The sequence below is a fragment of the Carassius carassius genome, chromosome 33 (genome assembly GCF_963082965.1).
Source record: "Carassius carassius chromosome 33, fCarCar2.1, whole genome shotgun sequence".
NCBI lineage: Eukaryota > Metazoa > Chordata > Actinopteri > Cypriniformes > Cyprinidae > Carassius > Carassius carassius.
In genome coordinates this window covers 1,290,038-1,306,395 of record NC_081787.1, presented here as the reverse complement: position 1 = coordinate 1,306,395, position 16,358 = coordinate 1,290,038, and the positions used below count along the sequence as shown (strand labels likewise).

Below are 16,358 nucleotides of genomic sequence, written 5' to 3'. Positions count from 1 at the left end.
TTTAGATATGAAACGAGAACGATATTTTCCTTGAGGTTCGTTTCATGTTCTAGAGGGTTCTAGAAGGTTCTAGAAGGATCCAGGGGTTTTAAGACAACAACATTTGGCTAAAACAACCAAACATCTGAATATAATAAATATGCACTGAGGGAGTGACTCTCATGGTCATGCAAACACTCATATAATGACAGATAATAAAAGAAACACAAATGGTTTGTGTGTGATGATTTTGTTAACATTTATAAACACAAGCTCCAGATTCACAGACACATTCTGTAAAGATATGCGAGGTGAGCATTGATAAAAAAAGAAAGGAAACTGTCAAATATTTATAAGATGTTTTGCAAAGATGTACAATAATGTCCGTGTTGATATTATAAAACAAATTTAATATGTTAGATTGCTTAATGTTTCAGCTCCAACAGATGGCGCCAAACATATCAATAAACCCACTGCAAAAACCTTCACACCTAAAGCAAAGAACATGCATCTTACAAGTATGCTGAGATCATTTTTAGCATTTCATATAAGCATGGATAAAAACAGTTATTTCTAGAATGAGATGACATGACAATCTGACATCTTTGATGCACAGACTGCGCTCAGTTTATTCCAAGATGGTCTTAAAAAGCCAGATCCCCTTCAGAGCTGAGGGTTATAGACCTTCCTTTTCCACAAGCTTTCCCTCGGGATCCTTTTAACCCTGAGCCTAGTTACCAAACTGAGCTTCGGCAAGCTTGAGGGGTTTATTTTCATTGTGTGAGATGTGGAAGTAGGTCTAGATTTCCACGGTTAATGGGCAGTGCAGGAATGCAGAATAAGAGGCAAGTTTCTCCAATGCATAAATGTATTTTCCTCATATATGTGCATGCAGGTCTGGGATGTTAAACAGGCATGACTGTAGCTGCTAATTAAGGATGCTGCAGACCACTGGTGATGAATATGCAGGCTGATTTAAGAATGCTTAATTATTTCCTCCTGATTAAATATTCAGATATTTAAATAATCCTCTGATATAAAACGGGGCAGCTCATTTTATGCCCCCTGTTGCCTTGTTTGGGTGGCAAAGCAAGCATGCTCACAGTCACAGCTTGAACAGGAGAGCATTCAGAGATCCCGCTGTCTGGAGCACATGCCTCATTATTGAGATTCATCTCTAGCACTTTTTTTTTGCCGGAGAGCTTGGCAAGCTGACATTGAGACTCCAGGCCACGAATGAACTGAAAATGCTTGACATAAACGCACCTGACGGCTCACATAGTGAGGGAAGCTGAGCAGATAAACCTGGAGCCCTGAGACAACACAGGAGTCTTAAACACAATGAGCAGCCAAAGCTTCCACTTACACATTCAGTGAAACAGAATGAATACAATTAATAAAAAGCTCTATAATTGACAACGGCTAGCTCCTATGGAGGCTATGTATTATTTATAATATTAATAATATTTCCTAACCATCGTCCAATGCCAACGCATGACACGGTGCTATGAGAAGAAAAATACAGAAATACATTTAAACAAGTTTGATTTTAAAAAGTAATCCTAATATGTTACCACAAATCACAGACCACATCATCTGAAAGCTGAATAAATAAGCTTTCCATTGATGTCTGGTTTGTCAGGAGGACAATATTTAGCTGAGATGCAACTATGTGAAAATCTGGAATCTGAGGGAGCAAAAAAATCGAAATACTGAGAAAATCTCCTTTAAAGTTGTCCTTAACAATGCATATTACTAATCAAACATTACGTTTTGATATATTTAAGGTAGAATATTTACAAAATATCTTCATGGAACATGACCTTAACTTAATATCCTAATGATTTTTGGCATAAAATAAAAATATATTAGAGAGAAAAAAAAAAAAAAAAAAAAAAAATATATATATATATTAGAAAATGTCACGTCTCTTGGATCAAAAGTAAACGACTGTGCTTTGAACCTTCTATACTTCATCAAGGGAAAAAATACAAATATTAATAGCACTACTCTTTTCAACATTGATAATAATCAGAAATATTATTCTGATTTCTGAAGATCATGTGACACTGAAGACTGGAGTAGGCCTAATGATGCTTAAAATACAGCTGCAAATCACAGGAATAAATTACATTTTAACCACTGATTTATAATATAGAACAGTGATTTTAACAGAGATTGAGTCTCCTAGATGACATTTAGAATATTGCATCACACTGTGAAGGATTTAGAAACATTTTCCACAACTGTTGTTACAATACAGCCAGAATTAAAGTCTAACAACACCCCCTTTTTTATTTTTTCTAAAGGAGTGCAAAAGGGTGTCAGCCCTCCTGAGTGGAGTGTGTGATCCACACAGCATTCGCCAAGTGAAGGTCTGCTCTGTCAGCCTCAATCTGTCTCTGTGTCCTCGGCCGTGCCAAGCTGGCATGATGCTCCAGTACTGGAGCGCACTTATCCAGGACTTCTCTCCAGGCATCACAACAAGTGCAAACAATGAGCCTCACAATGATTCACATGTCAATAGAGAGAGAGAGAGAGAGAATGCCACATATTGGCCCTAAAAGGTCTTTATGTGTGCAAAAACACCAATGGTTAAAAACAAATTGTTGCTTATTATTGAAGTCACAATGAAATGAAGATAGCAACAGATTTTTTCTTGTGACTTTTATCCGAGTGAGGAAAATATATGAATTTGTGAATCCATCGATCTGTTTCTGTGAAACTTATTTAGCAAAGACAAGGTGTTGCTTCATTTAAAAACAATAATATTCTTTTCATGCAACATTTAAAGGAATATTTCACCCCTAAAATGTTCTTCATTTGAACATCTCTTGATGCCCAGTGAATGGGTGCCGTCAGAACGAGAGTCCAAACAGCTGATAAAAACATCACAATATTTCACTTTTGAGTAATTCTCAAGTTCTAAACACACTTAAGAACTGTTGCTTCCAGCTAAAATATGAGTCTTTAATAATAAAAAGTGGTCTTTTCTGAATGAGGAGAGCAATATGCACAAGCCAAACCAGTCTAAAACAGCTCTAAACACATAAGTGGGATTAAATCAACTTGTGTTGTAAGGAATGACCTTTACATTTATACATTTATTCACTTAGCTGACGCTTTTATCCAAAGCGACAATTGCCACATATGTCAGAGGTCACACACCTCTGGAGCAACTAGGGGTTAAGTGTCTTGCTCAGGGACACATTGGTGTCTCACAGTGGATTCGAACACAGGTCTCTCACACCACAGACATGTGTCTTATCCACTGCGCTAGCACTATCTAGTAGATATATAGATATACATATATAGATATACATATATAGATAGATAGATAGATAGATAGATAGATAGATAGATAGATAGATAGATAGATAGATAGATAGATAGATAGATAGATAGATAGATAGATAGATAGATAGATACTTTCTTTCTTACTTAAAATTTAAAGATATTAAACAGCGCCCTCCAGTGAAGTCTTTTTCCTCCAGACGTACTTTTATTTCGAAAATAGGGATCAGGACTTTTATTCTAAAATTTGCCAACTCTTCTCCCGGATGTTTTTTTTTCTTCCCCTCAAACATACGGGACCTATTATCATTCATTGTTTTCAAAATGCAAGATATGTGTTTGAGATAGGTCATATTTCTTCTAGGTCGACATTTATTGTAGTTTGTTAGCCTGCATTCCTACAGGAAAACACGAGTAGTTCAGAAATAACTTTACTAGAGCCTTGTAAAGGACACTTTGTTGCTGTGTGTGGTCAGCAAACATGCCTCTCGGGTTAAAACCATGCTGTTCTGTCTGCAAGACCAGCTCTTCCTCCATGTGGAAGAAAGGAAACCAGGGGGAGGTTTTGTGTAATAACTGCACGGGTAAAAACATTACTAGTGGAAGCTCCGGAGCTTCTGCCTCATCCACCATCCAGCAGAATAACGGCGGAGGAAAACAGGTTTGAAGTCGTTTTTTTTAGTTTTATTTTTTTTTGCTTAAGATATTTTATAGATATAGAATTTAGAAACAATTTATATATAGAAACGTCATTTTGGGGGAAAAGAAAAATACAACCGGAAATGATGTACACGCGTAACGGTCTTCTACACGGAGCGGGTCGCCCTTATGTGAGCGCCGCCATCATGACGTCATAATTGTCCAGCGATCACTATCATTTTTTTTTTAATTATTGTTTTTTTATTTCCTTCTCTTAAATGCCATCTTACAGATTAAGATTGTTATTTTTTTAACATTGCTTAAAAATAACGTTTCTAGACAACCACTGATGCTACTACCCTCTGTTTTTTATAGTCCAAACATGAAATCCACAGACGCTCAGCTCGGTTACGGAGCACCAAGTACAAAGCTCCGGCATCCGAGAAGAAAGTCTCAACCAAAGGAAAGGGCAGACGACACATATTCAAATTGAAAAATGTAAGTGCTTTTCAATCAGTATCATTTATGTGTTTTCTTCCTCTATTTGGGTTAAAGGAATGAAAATGTGCTCACCCTCAGGCCAGCTGAGATGTGGATGAATTTGTTTCTTCATCAGATTTAGAGAAATGTAGCATTGCATCACTTGCTCACCAATGGATGTGAATGGGTGCCATCAGAATGAGAGTCTAAACAGCTGATAAAAACATCACAATAATCCACACCTCTCCAGTTCTCCAAATCTAATGAAGAAACAAACTAAATTAAATTAACTAAATTAAAATTTTGGGGTGAACTGTTTCTTTAGTAAAATGCAATGGCATTTATGTTACCTTTTTTAAATTTGCATAGCCTATCAAAGCACCAGAGTCTGTGTCAACGATTATCACTTCAGAGTCCATGTTTTACAAGGTAACCGCATCTTTCTACTGTTCAAACTGTCTTTTAAAGTGTTTTTCTGCCTTTTTCTATTCACTAACCAACACTTGTCTGGTGTTCAGGGCGTCTATTATCAAATAGGAGATGTCATTAAAGTAATAGACGAGGACGACGGTAAACCGTATTACGCACAGATTCGTGGTTTCGTCCAGGATCAGTACTGTGAGAAAAGTGCTGCGTTAACTTGGCTGATCCCGACTCAGAGCAGTCCTCGAGATAGGTTTGATCCTGGCACATACATTGTTGGTAAGTTCATGCAGGAATACTTTGTTTTTGTTCCTTGTTGAATAGAAGTGTGCGATATCTATGATAATATCGTAATTGTTTTAATAGCACGTGAACTTATATTATGGAGTGAGTCGCTTACTTTGCAAAAAACAAATAAATACACGTCTTGAGAGTCCTAAAGCATTGACTGAGTGATGAAGATTATTAGAATGCAGTTAAAATGACCCTATAATTCAAGTTATGAAAGCTTTTGTTTACGTTTTTGTCTTTATATTTATAAGATATGATATAGTTATGTAATAGCACACAAGCAAGAGTACCGTTTTCTTGAATATTTGTGCGTATGATTGCACGTTATCTTAAAATTATATAACAATTTAAAAAATAAGGTAATATTGAGTAAGGTACATTTCACACTTACTATTGTGTTTTTTCAGAAAATGAAAATAGTTCTGACTTTTTTTCTCATATTTGAGTGATACAAACTCGCAGCTCTGGATTTTTGTTTTTCAGAGTTGAGTGATTTAAACTCTCTGACTATTAATTATAAATTCTGAGAAACAAAGTCGCAATTCTGAGAACTAAAGTCAGAACTACGAGATATAAACAATTTCAGAATTGTGTGATATAAACATAATCGCGTGTTATAAAGTCAGAATTGCCAGATATAGACATAATCGCGTGTTATAAAATTAGACTTGTGAGATATAGATATAATCGCGTGTTATAAAGTCAGAATTGTGAGATATAGACAATCGCGTGTTATAGTCAGAATTGTGAGATATAGACATAATCGTGTGTTATAAAGTCAGAATTGCGAGATATAGACATAATCGTGTGTTATAAAGTCAGAATTGCGAGATAGACATAATCGTGTGTTATAAAATCAGAATTGCGAGATAGACATAATCGTGTGTTATAAAGTTAGAATTGCGAGATATGGACATAATCGCGTGTTATAAAGTCAGAATTGCGAGATATAGACATAATTGCGTGTTATAAAGTCAGAATTGCGAGATATAGACATAATCGCGTGTTATAAAGTCAGAATTGCGAGATATAGACAATCGCGTGTTATAAAGTTAGAATTGCGAGATATGGACATAATCGCGTGTTATAAAGTCAGAATTGCGAGATATAGACAATCGCGTGTTATAAAGTTAGAATTGCGAGATATGGACATAATCGCGTGTTATAAAGTCAGAATTGCGAGATATAGACATAATCGCGTGTTATAAAGTTAGACTTGTGAGATATAGACATAATCGCGTGTTATAAAGTTAGACTTGTGAGATATAGACATAATCGCGTGTTATAAAGTTAGACTTGTGAGATATAGACATAATCGCGTGTTATAAAGTCAGAATTGCGAGATAGACATAATCGTGTGTTATAAAGTCAGAATTGCGAGATATAGACATAATCGCGTGTTATAAAGTCAGAATTGTGAGATATAGACATAATCGCGTTATAAAGTCAGAATTGCGAGATACAAAGTCAGAATTGCGAGATATTATAGACATAATCACGTGTTAAGTCAGATTTGCGAGATATAAACATAACCACGTGTTATAAAGTCAGAATATCGATATTGCACATCCTGTCATGTAAAATTTGACACATAGTTAATAATTTGTTATTAAAGCTTCCTTTTTGTAACAGCTGCGATTTCTTTGCTCAGGCCCTGAAGAGGACTTGCCAAGAAAAATGGAGTACCTGGAGTTCGTCTGTCACGCCCCGTCAGAGTACTTCAAATCCAGAAGCTGCCCTTTCCCAACATTACCAATCCGTCCAGAAAAAGGCTACATCTGGACTCATATAGGACCGATGCCTGCTGTGGCCATCAAAGAAACCGTAGGGTGACATCAACCCCCGAAATCAGACTTTTTTTAATTTCCAAGACATTTCAATAGAATTTCAAGAACTGTCATGACGATTGTGTGTGGAGTTGGCCATCGAACAGTAGATCCGAAAGAAACATTTTTATAGTAAAATTGCAAATGGAAACTTTATGCACAAAGTTCAGTTTTGCAACACATCATGCATACTTCAGACGTGTATAAAGTCAAATCCGGTTAACATGTGTTGTCCTTGTGTGTCTTTTAAATGCATTTTCTGAGCTTTTCCAGTGCTTTGGGAAAAGGCAGCAGCTTTAAATACTACACTTTGAGTCTGTACTGGCGTCTTGCTTTAAAAATGGATTCCGATGTGAGCCAAAACAATATAATATATAATTTCTCTAACTCACATGGAGAGTATGTTTCATACTTCTGAGTTTTCTCAAGCTTCAAGACTTCGAACATGCTACTACATTTTTGTTTCAAAGTCCGTATCCATTAAAGTACCTGGAAAGGACCAGAGTAAATATATATATTTCTTAATCTCTACCTACTTTTGAAACAGATTCTCAGTTAACCATACAGTATTTTCAATTAGGTTTCAATGCATTGCCGACATAACAATAACCATGTTTAAGTAGTTTCTGCTCATCTAAATCAATAAATGATTAGTTTTTTGGGGGTGTATATTTTTTTAAGAATGTATCATTTTATTAACTAATGCTCGGACAAACACAAATGACTCCGATTTGAACCTCAAGCGCAAATGCAACACAGGTCACAAGATGATGCACTATTCAGTCCATCTGTTCAGTGTGTGTGGGTTCAGGATCATCATAAATGCTGCATCCCTTTCCGTTCGGTGTCTTATTTGTCTTTCCTGCTCTCTGGTTCCTCCTCCTCATCTTCCTCCTCTTCATCATGTGGCTGCTCTTCTTCAGGAGCCTCCTGTAGGAGTGTCTTCAGCTCCTCTGGCTTCTCTACTTTGCTGAATTTCTTACATCTCTGGAATATCTCATTTAGGTTGAAATCCCGAATGATGTTTTCCTGTTAAACACACAAAGGCATTTCTTGGTGAAGAACAGCGAGTTGCTTTGTGTGCGGTGCTGCTGGGTAGATCAATTACACATTGTTACTGATTACAGAATAAATGATGTGTGTGACTCTGGAGCACAAAACCAGCTGAAGTCCCTGGGGGATAATTGTAGCAATAGCCGAAAGATGATGGATTGTATGGATCAAGATTATCGATTTTTCTTTTATGCCAAAAATAATTAGGATATTAAGTAAAGATCATGTTCCATGAAGATATTTTGTAAATGTCCTACAGTAAATATATCAAAACGTAATGTTTGATTAGTAATATGCATTGCTAAGAAATTAATTTGAACAACTTTAAAGGTGATTTTCTGAATATTTAGATTTTTTTGCTCCCTCAGATTCCAGATTTTCAAATAGTTGCATCTCAGACAAATATTGTCCTCCGAACAAACCACATATCAATGGAGAGATGATTTATTCAGCTTTCAGATGATGCATTAATCTCAATTTCATAAAATTGACCCTTATGACTGGTTTTGTGCTCCATGGTCACATATTAAAGTTTTGTTTAAACTCACCCTTAAATGTACCATATTGAAATAAAAAGCAAAGAGAAAGAACACCATATTCCATTTGTGTTTGGTATAAACATCATAAAATGCATTAAACGTGACATTAAACCAGGGGTTCTCTAAACTGGTCTTAATGTAAGCACTGCAGAGGGTTTGAGAGGTAATAAAAAAACGAAGATTGAATAATCAAATCGTAAAAATGCAAAATTACATTTACATTACATTTATTCATTTAGCAGACGCTTTTATCCAATTTAAAAACCTGAATTATATTTGATTTGTTTAACCTGCATGTTAATGTGACCGTCAATCCACAATAAAAACGTTTGAGAATCCCTGCATTATATAAACAAACATTAATAAACGTGAACACAGATTGCGTTAGATTAGCAGTGTCTGTCCATCTTTCTCTGGAGAAGCTTTACCTCGGTGAAACTCCACCCAATGGCTCTTCCCTTCGTGTCCACTAGAGGACGCCGCACAAGTTCTCGACCTCCTTGAAGGAGCAACAGAGAAGGAAGCTGCTTGCAGAGCGGCGAGGGGTTCACCTTAAACCTGGAATCAGAGCAAAGCTAATGCAACTAGTAATGCAAGATATATCCCTGAACTGGTGCTGAAAGGAGGACACAAGGCAGACAGACTCACCTCTCGGCAGCTGCTGCATATTGTCCAATGTCCACTTTTCCAAATTTGAGACCTAAGCAGTCATACCTAGTGGACATTAAAGTAAGAAGCTGTGAATTTATAACAGCTAAGGCACAGCGTGAAACCAAAGCTTCACAGGACTTCATAAAATGGAGAAAATAAAGTGTAATGATATTAATAAAAACAGCGTAAAGAATGTAGCTCCTCAGAATCAGTTGTGGTTGCAACAAAGTGGTTGCCGAGCAACACACAAACGTAAACAAAGGTGTGTGTTACTTTGTAGCATTATTTAGAACAGCTTTGAACATGGCTCAGCCAATCAGAATCAAGGAGCGGAACTCTGGGCTATATTAAAGGTCATTAACCCTTGACTAACTTGAGTGACAGGTCAGCAAAAATGGGGGCAAATGTCTGACACTCTGGAGACCAGTTGGCATAAAACTCAACGATCCACGTCACACGACCGTCCCTCTGCAGCTCATCCTGAAAAAAAACGAGTAAAACAAAAAAAGAGGATAAAGGTCTTAGTTTCTGACATAAGATAAATAATTTTAGTATAGTATTATAGAGTGAGATATACAATTTGGATGAAGCCTTTTATATTAATATAACATGCTATTTATAAGAATAAGGCATTTTTGACAAATTTGAAATGGATAGAAATCATAAATCACATGGTCAAACTGTCTTAAATAACAAATGGTTAAATTGGAAAGAAAAAAAAAGGAATAGTACACCCATAAAGAAACATGAAAATGTACTCATCCGAGATGCGTTTTTTTCTTCCATCAGATTTGGAGAAATGCATCAGTGTTGCATCAATGGATCCTGTGCAGTAAATGGGTGCCATCAGAATGAGAGTCCAAACAGCTGATAAAAACATCACAAGTAATCCACAGCACTCCAGTCCATTAGTAAATGTCTGGAGAAGCCAAAAGATGAAACAAATCCATCATCAAGTTTTTATCAGCTGTTTGGACTCCTATTCTGACGGCACCCATCCACTGCAGAGAGCATCCATTGATGAGACACTGCTACATTTCTCCAAACCTGATGAAGAAACACATTCTGGGATGACCTGAGGGTGAGAACTATTCCTTTAATGCTGTAATGTTTTACTCACATCTAAAGTGGAGTCACTGAAGTATTTGATGAACTCAGGGCCCATGTAGATCGGTGGTTTACATGTGATAAGGAACACTATAGAAAAGACACTGCAGTTATTTTAAAAACCACAGTTTTTGCTCTTGATTATTTTGACCATGTTTTATATAATTTATTTACCCACACACAGCGTGAGGTAGAGAAGGCCAAGTCTCAGGTCCACTCGGAAAAACAGCACCACGTTCGCCACCTTACTGAAGAGAAATATATTCCCTATGTGCTGCTCCAGTGTTACTGAGAGAGAGGGAAAATTAATAAGGCACCATATATTGATGCAAATATTATTCGTGAATATCTTGTGTGATGAACGCATGCAAACTTACTGGCTCTGCGGTTCTTCATCATGACAATAGCGCTGAGAAACATTAAAATCTCCACCTCCCTCTACACAGAGCAATTACACATTATTCAAATATATAAACACATTTGAAAATGTTTGCACACACACACACACACACACACACACACACACACACATACATATATATATATATAGCTAAATATTTTTACAATTTAAAATATATGTTTTCTGTGCGAATATCTGTTTAAAAATAATTTATTTCTGTGATCAAATCTGTATTTTCAGCATCATTCCTCCAGTCTTCAGTGTTACATGATGTTCAGAAATCAGAATAATATGATGATTTTTATCAATATATTATCAATGGTGAAAACAGATGATCTGCTTCATATTTTCGTGATACATTACCATTAAAAGGTTAGGGGTAAAAAAAAGAATTATATATATACAGTATACAGTACAGACCAAAAGTTTGGAAACATTACCATTTTTAATGTTTTTGAAAGAAGTTTCTTCTGCTCATCAAGCCTGCATTTATTTGATCAAAAATACAGAAAAAAATGTAATATTGTGATATATTATTACAATTTAAAATAATAGTTTTTAAATTTATTATACTTTATAATTTATTTCTGTGATGCAAAGCTGAAGTTTTAGGATCATTATCACATGATCCTTTAGAAATCATTCTAATATGATGATTCATTATCAAAGTTGGAAACAGTTCTGCTGCTTAAAGGGGTGGTTCGGGATTTTTGACATCGGACCTCATTTTTAAGTCAGCCTGGTTGTTATTCATCAGTGGAGACATTTTTTTTTAAAAATGATCCAGTCTTTATATTTGGATAGATAGCCGATGCTAGGCTAGCGCGAGTCAACGGGTATATGTTAGCCAGCCATTAAAAACCGTTTTACCCGCTCCACAGTGCACCAAACGCAAATCAATTATAACACTAGACTATCGATGCAAATGTCCGTTGATAGAATAATGTTAGAAATCAAACTTACCTTTCATCACATTGCATTAGTTATAATTTGTTCCCTGTAATCATAAGCCTTGTCGACAGCAGCAGCGGAGTGATATTGATTACCTAGGCAACCGAGTGAGCCGGTCCACACATGACGCACACTGATCATTACTAACCGGAGCAAAGTAAAATTCCGCAGCGGCTGAGAAACTAGTTCCTTTAGGATCATTGAGATGAAAGGTAATTTTGATTTCTAACATTATTCTCTCAACGGACATTTGCATCGATAGTCTAGTGTTATAATTGATTTGCGTTTGGTGCACTGTGGAGTGGGTAAAACGGGTTTTAATGGCTGGCTAACATATACCCATTGACTCGCGCTAGCCTAGCATCGGCCAACTATCCAAATATAAGTACTGGATAATTTAAAAAAAAAAAATGTCTCCACTGATGAATAACAACCAGGCTGACCTAAAAATGAGGTCCGATGTCAAAAATCCCGAACCACCCCTTTAATATTTTTTCAGAACATGTGATACTTTATTAGGATACTTTGATGAATAAAAAGTAAAAAAAAAAAAAAAGAAGCTATGTTTTTAAAATATAAATATTTTGTAATAACAATATACACTACTGGTCAGTAATTTGGGGTCAGATTTTTTATTTTTTTTTATAAAATCAATACTTTTATTCAGCAAGGGTGTATTAAATTGATAAAAAGTGATAGTACAGAAAATATATTATTAGAATTATTTTTTTTTTTTGAATAAATGCAGTTATTAAATGCAGTCTTTTTAACCTTTTATTGATCAAATATATTAGACAGCAGAACTGTTACCAACACTCATAATAAATCAGAATATTAGAATGATTTCTAAATGATCATGTGATAGACTGGATGTTACATGTGACACTGAAGGCTGGAGGAATGATGCTGAAAATTCAGCTTTTTTCATCACAGGAATAAATTATTTTTTAAAAGTATATTCAAATAGAAAACTATTATTTTAAGTTGTAATAATATTTCACAATATTACTGTTTTTTTCTGTATTTTTGATCAAATAAATGCAGGCTTGATGAGCAGAAGAAACTTCTTTCAAAAACATTAAAAATAGTAATGTTTCCAAACTCTTTGTCTGTACTGTATATATATATATATATTTTTTTTTTTTTTTTTTTTTTTTTAAACCAGGAAGGCCCCATTGAGATACAATATCTCTTCTACCAGGGAGTCGAGATTTATATATCATTATGATTTCTGAAGATCACGTGACAATGAAGACTGGAGTAATGATGATAAAAAATACAGCTTTGATCACAGAAACAAATGATATTTTAAATCACATTCACAAAACAAAACAATTATTTTAAATTCTTCAATTTAACTTAATGTAACTATTTTTACACTATTTGTTATTAAATAAATGCAGAGACTTCTGTAAATAAAATCAAATGTACTGTTCTTACATGCACATTTAAGCTATATAACTATGGCACTGTTATATAAAACACAATACGATGCTGTGAGCATGCATGCACGTGTAAAGTGTTATAATAAAGCAATAATAAAACAGCACAGACCCAGTCGAAGGCGCAGGAGTTGCTGTCCTCTCTCTGGGACGGTAAATGCTCGCAGAGTCCCGGACAGCAGCGGACGAAGGGAAACGCTACGGTCATCAGCAGTGACAGCAGATAATAGGGCCGATAAAACCATTTATAAACCTTTGGAAGACAGTATAAAGTGGAAACCAATCCTTTAATTAAACTCATTGCTGTAGACGTATAACAGACTCCCACGTGCTGAGGTAAAGCGAGGAGAGAGTAGAAATAGATAGAAATAGATCACTGACAGCTGAGTGGTAACTTGATGCTTCAGGTCATAGAAACGCGTTTCGAGAAAACGGTTTGAAACCGAGGCTGCTCGCTTCCCGTAGACTGACGCGTTTTCTCTCGGCGCGGGTTTTTCCAACTTTTGTAAACATCTCGAGCGCGATGGAGGAGCCTGAGAAGAGCAGAGCGTCTGTTTCGGCAAAAACTGATGTGGATTCGTTGAAGGATGTTTCGTGTCGAGCTTCGGCTGATTCGGTTAAGGCATCGCGATCCAAACCGAGACTGAAAGTGTTCAGTAAAGTGATGGAGAAGAGTCTGCAGTGGCTGCTGGACAACGCCAGGTAAGTTAACTGATGAAGCAAACCTCATTCGCGTTCAAACAGATGGTTATATAGTTTGTTCTGTTCACTCTGTGTCAGTTTCGACAGGTTTTCCCACGATTTCCAGCCTCTGTTAAAGCAGAACCCTCAGATGACCGAAGCCATGCACAAACAGTTCATCAGCCAGCTTCAGACTTTAGTTCAGGTAACAGTTAATGTAAATAAGATCTGCGAATGACGAGCGCTGTCCAAACGAAGCTTCGAGTCGTTTGCGAATCATTTGTGTCCGAGTCAGTGATTCGGACCGCGCGTCAACGTTACGTGATCAGATCGTGTTTCGTGTGGGTGTATATATATATATATATATATATATATATATATATATATATATATATATATATATATAATACGTATTTGTGTAATAAAAGTTGCATTACTCTCTTATTGTCCTAAAAAGCAAGCCCTATAATTTAATAGCATATATAATAAATACACACTACTGTTCAAAAGTTTGGGATAAGTAAGATTTTTCATGTTTTTTTAAAGTCTCTTCTGTTTATCAAGACTGGATTTATTTGACCAAGAAAAAATAAAAAACAATATATATATATATATATATATATATATATATATATGTATGTATGTATATATATATATATATATATATATATATATATATATATATATATATATATATATATGTATGTATGTATGTTATGAAATATTATTACCATTTTAAAACTGGTTTTCTATTTTAATTTACTACTTTGATCAAATATGAATTTATTTTTTTTATTTACAGAAGTCTCTTCTGCTCACCAGGGCTCCATTTATTTAATTTAAAAAATCTGAAATATTATTACAATTTAAATCATGTTTTCTGTGTGAATCTGTGTTAAAGTGTAATTTATTTCTGTGATGCGCAGCTGTATTTTCAGCATCATTCCTCCAGTCTTGTTTCACATGATCCTTCAGAAATCATGATAATATGCTGATTTATTATCAATGTTGGAAACAGTTTTGCTGCTTAATATTTTTTAGGAACCTATGAAACTTATTTATAAATAAATAAATATAAATATATATTCTTATTACTGTAATGCAACAGAAGGTGTGGCCTAATGAAAACGGTAAAGTTCAAGTGTATTCTTCAGCCTCATGGTATTACATTTATGCTTTTCCCCAAAGTGACCATATTCAAGGTTGATCAGTTCATGCATTTCCCGGGAATCGAACCCATGACAGTGGCGTTTCTAGTAACATGGAAATCAAATGTATTTTTCTTTCCCTTGGGGAAAGCATGGTCCAGTTTTGTGTGTCATCTCACAGATTACATGACAGATTCAGCTGCATATTAGTGCATTAGCAGTGATGTTTTGTGGTGTGATGCCTGTGTTCAGAAAGAGATCTCCTCTGTGATCGATGAGGGAGAGCTGCAGGTGAAGTTTGAAGAGCTGGACCGACTGGAGGAGCTCGCTAAAGACACAGCACAAGCTGCATGGTGAGATGATAACCAGACCCCACAACGTATTGCCTTTTATAGCAAAAAATTATAAGCAGTTATTCTGCTTTGAAATGTGCGTTCAGTGTTGGAATGTCTGTTTTTGTTTTGGTCTGCGTGACTCCGCCCACTCCCAGTTTACCCAATAGGATTTCGGCACTCTGGGTTGCTGGAAAAGGCGCTCATGTCTTCAATCTGGCAACCCGCATGAGCTTCAAGGACTCTGAGGAGGAGGAGGAGGGTGCGGGGCAAACATCTCTATTTAATATTTAAATTTGGACTGCCAGTGTTACACACTGCACCCTTTAAACCTCTAAACACACTCACCTGTTTGGAGTGAGTCCTGTATGTGTTCTGTGTCGCAGGCGTCCGAGCGGCGCTCCAGAGCAGGACGTGTGCAGTGCTTTAGTGTCTTATTATAAGAAGCAGGAGGAGTACATGCGGATCCAGCTGAAGAAGCTCCAGAAGGAGAACACAGGGCTTGCTCAGAAAGTGCAGTCCGGCCGAGAAAACATCACACACACAGAGAAGCACATCGCTTCAGGAGCGGAGGAGTGGAGGGTACCAGAAAATTAAGTCATTTCACTGATAAACTCACACATTTGTAACCAGAAATTAAGCTTTGTGTCTTCTTGTTCATCTGCAGGCATCACTTGAAGATCTGGAAGCTTTCGTCTCGACTCTTTCTCCGTCTGAACACTTCGGGTCTCTCTAACATCAGTTTTTGTGTGTATTTAGTGAAGCTTGAATATAATTTTATTGTGCATCTTGCAAGGTTTATTTCGATTTTCATTAATATGTGTACTCCATCGTTACTTGTTTCATTGTGGAATAAATCAATAAAAAACATCACAATGGAATCATTGCAATGGAAGAAATAAATAAGTGAAAAATATATGAGATCTCCTGCATTATATGAAGCCTTTGTAATATTGAAAAAATATATATTTTTAATTGTATTATTGATTTAAGTGTTTTATTATTGTATTTAATATATAGTATTGGTGGAAACAATATTCACCATGATAAATAAATACCGTGGTTATGACAATACACTTACACAGATTTGGCATTTTAATAGTAAAAATAGTTAAATGTAAC

At 35.8% G+C, this 16,358-nt stretch overlaps 3 protein-coding genes across 3 annotated transcripts; 2 read left to right on the top strand and 1 right to left on the bottom strand.

Annotated features, from left to right (window-relative positions):
- The first annotated feature begins 3,536 nt into the window (after positions 1 to 3,536).
- On the top strand, positions 3,537 to 7,155 carry LOC132113474 (GATA zinc finger domain-containing protein 1). Its single transcript, XM_059521247.1, has 5 exons — positions 3,537 to 3,934; positions 4,288 to 4,410; positions 4,762 to 4,821; positions 4,911 to 5,094; positions 6,758 to 7,155. Exons 1-5 carry the CDS (start codon positions 3,755 to 3,757, stop codon positions 6,937 to 6,939), a joined length of 729 nt encoding a protein of 242 aa, XP_059377230.1. The 5' UTR covers positions 3,537 to 3,754; the 3' UTR covers positions 6,940 to 7,155.
- Positions 7,156 to 7,601: 446 nt separating this feature from the next.
- tmx2a (thioredoxin-related transmembrane protein 2a) lies at positions 7,602 to 13,376 on the bottom strand. The gene is made up of 8 exons (XM_059521246.1): positions 13,188 to 13,376; positions 10,660 to 10,720; positions 10,457 to 10,570; positions 10,296 to 10,372; positions 9,549 to 9,655; positions 9,173 to 9,238; positions 8,953 to 9,082; positions 7,602 to 7,961 (listed from the first exon to the last, which is right to left on the bottom strand). The coding sequence occupies exons 1-8, from the start codon at positions 13,374 to 13,376 to the stop codon at positions 7,782 to 7,784; spliced, it is 924 nt and encodes a 307-aa protein (XP_059377229.1). The 3' UTR covers positions 7,602 to 7,781.
- A 222-nt stretch (positions 13,377 to 13,598) lies between these two features.
- si:dkey-6i22.5 (polyamine-modulated factor 1) lies at positions 13,599 to 16,153 on the top strand. Its single transcript, XM_059521248.1, has 5 exons — positions 13,599 to 13,777; positions 13,856 to 13,961; positions 15,157 to 15,257; positions 15,623 to 15,818; positions 15,904 to 16,153. The coding sequence occupies exons 1-5, from the start codon at positions 13,599 to 13,601 to the stop codon at positions 15,970 to 15,972; spliced, it is 651 nt and encodes a 216-aa protein (XP_059377231.1). The 3' UTR covers positions 15,973 to 16,153.
- The last annotated feature ends 205 nt before the right edge of the window (positions 16,154 to 16,358 follow it).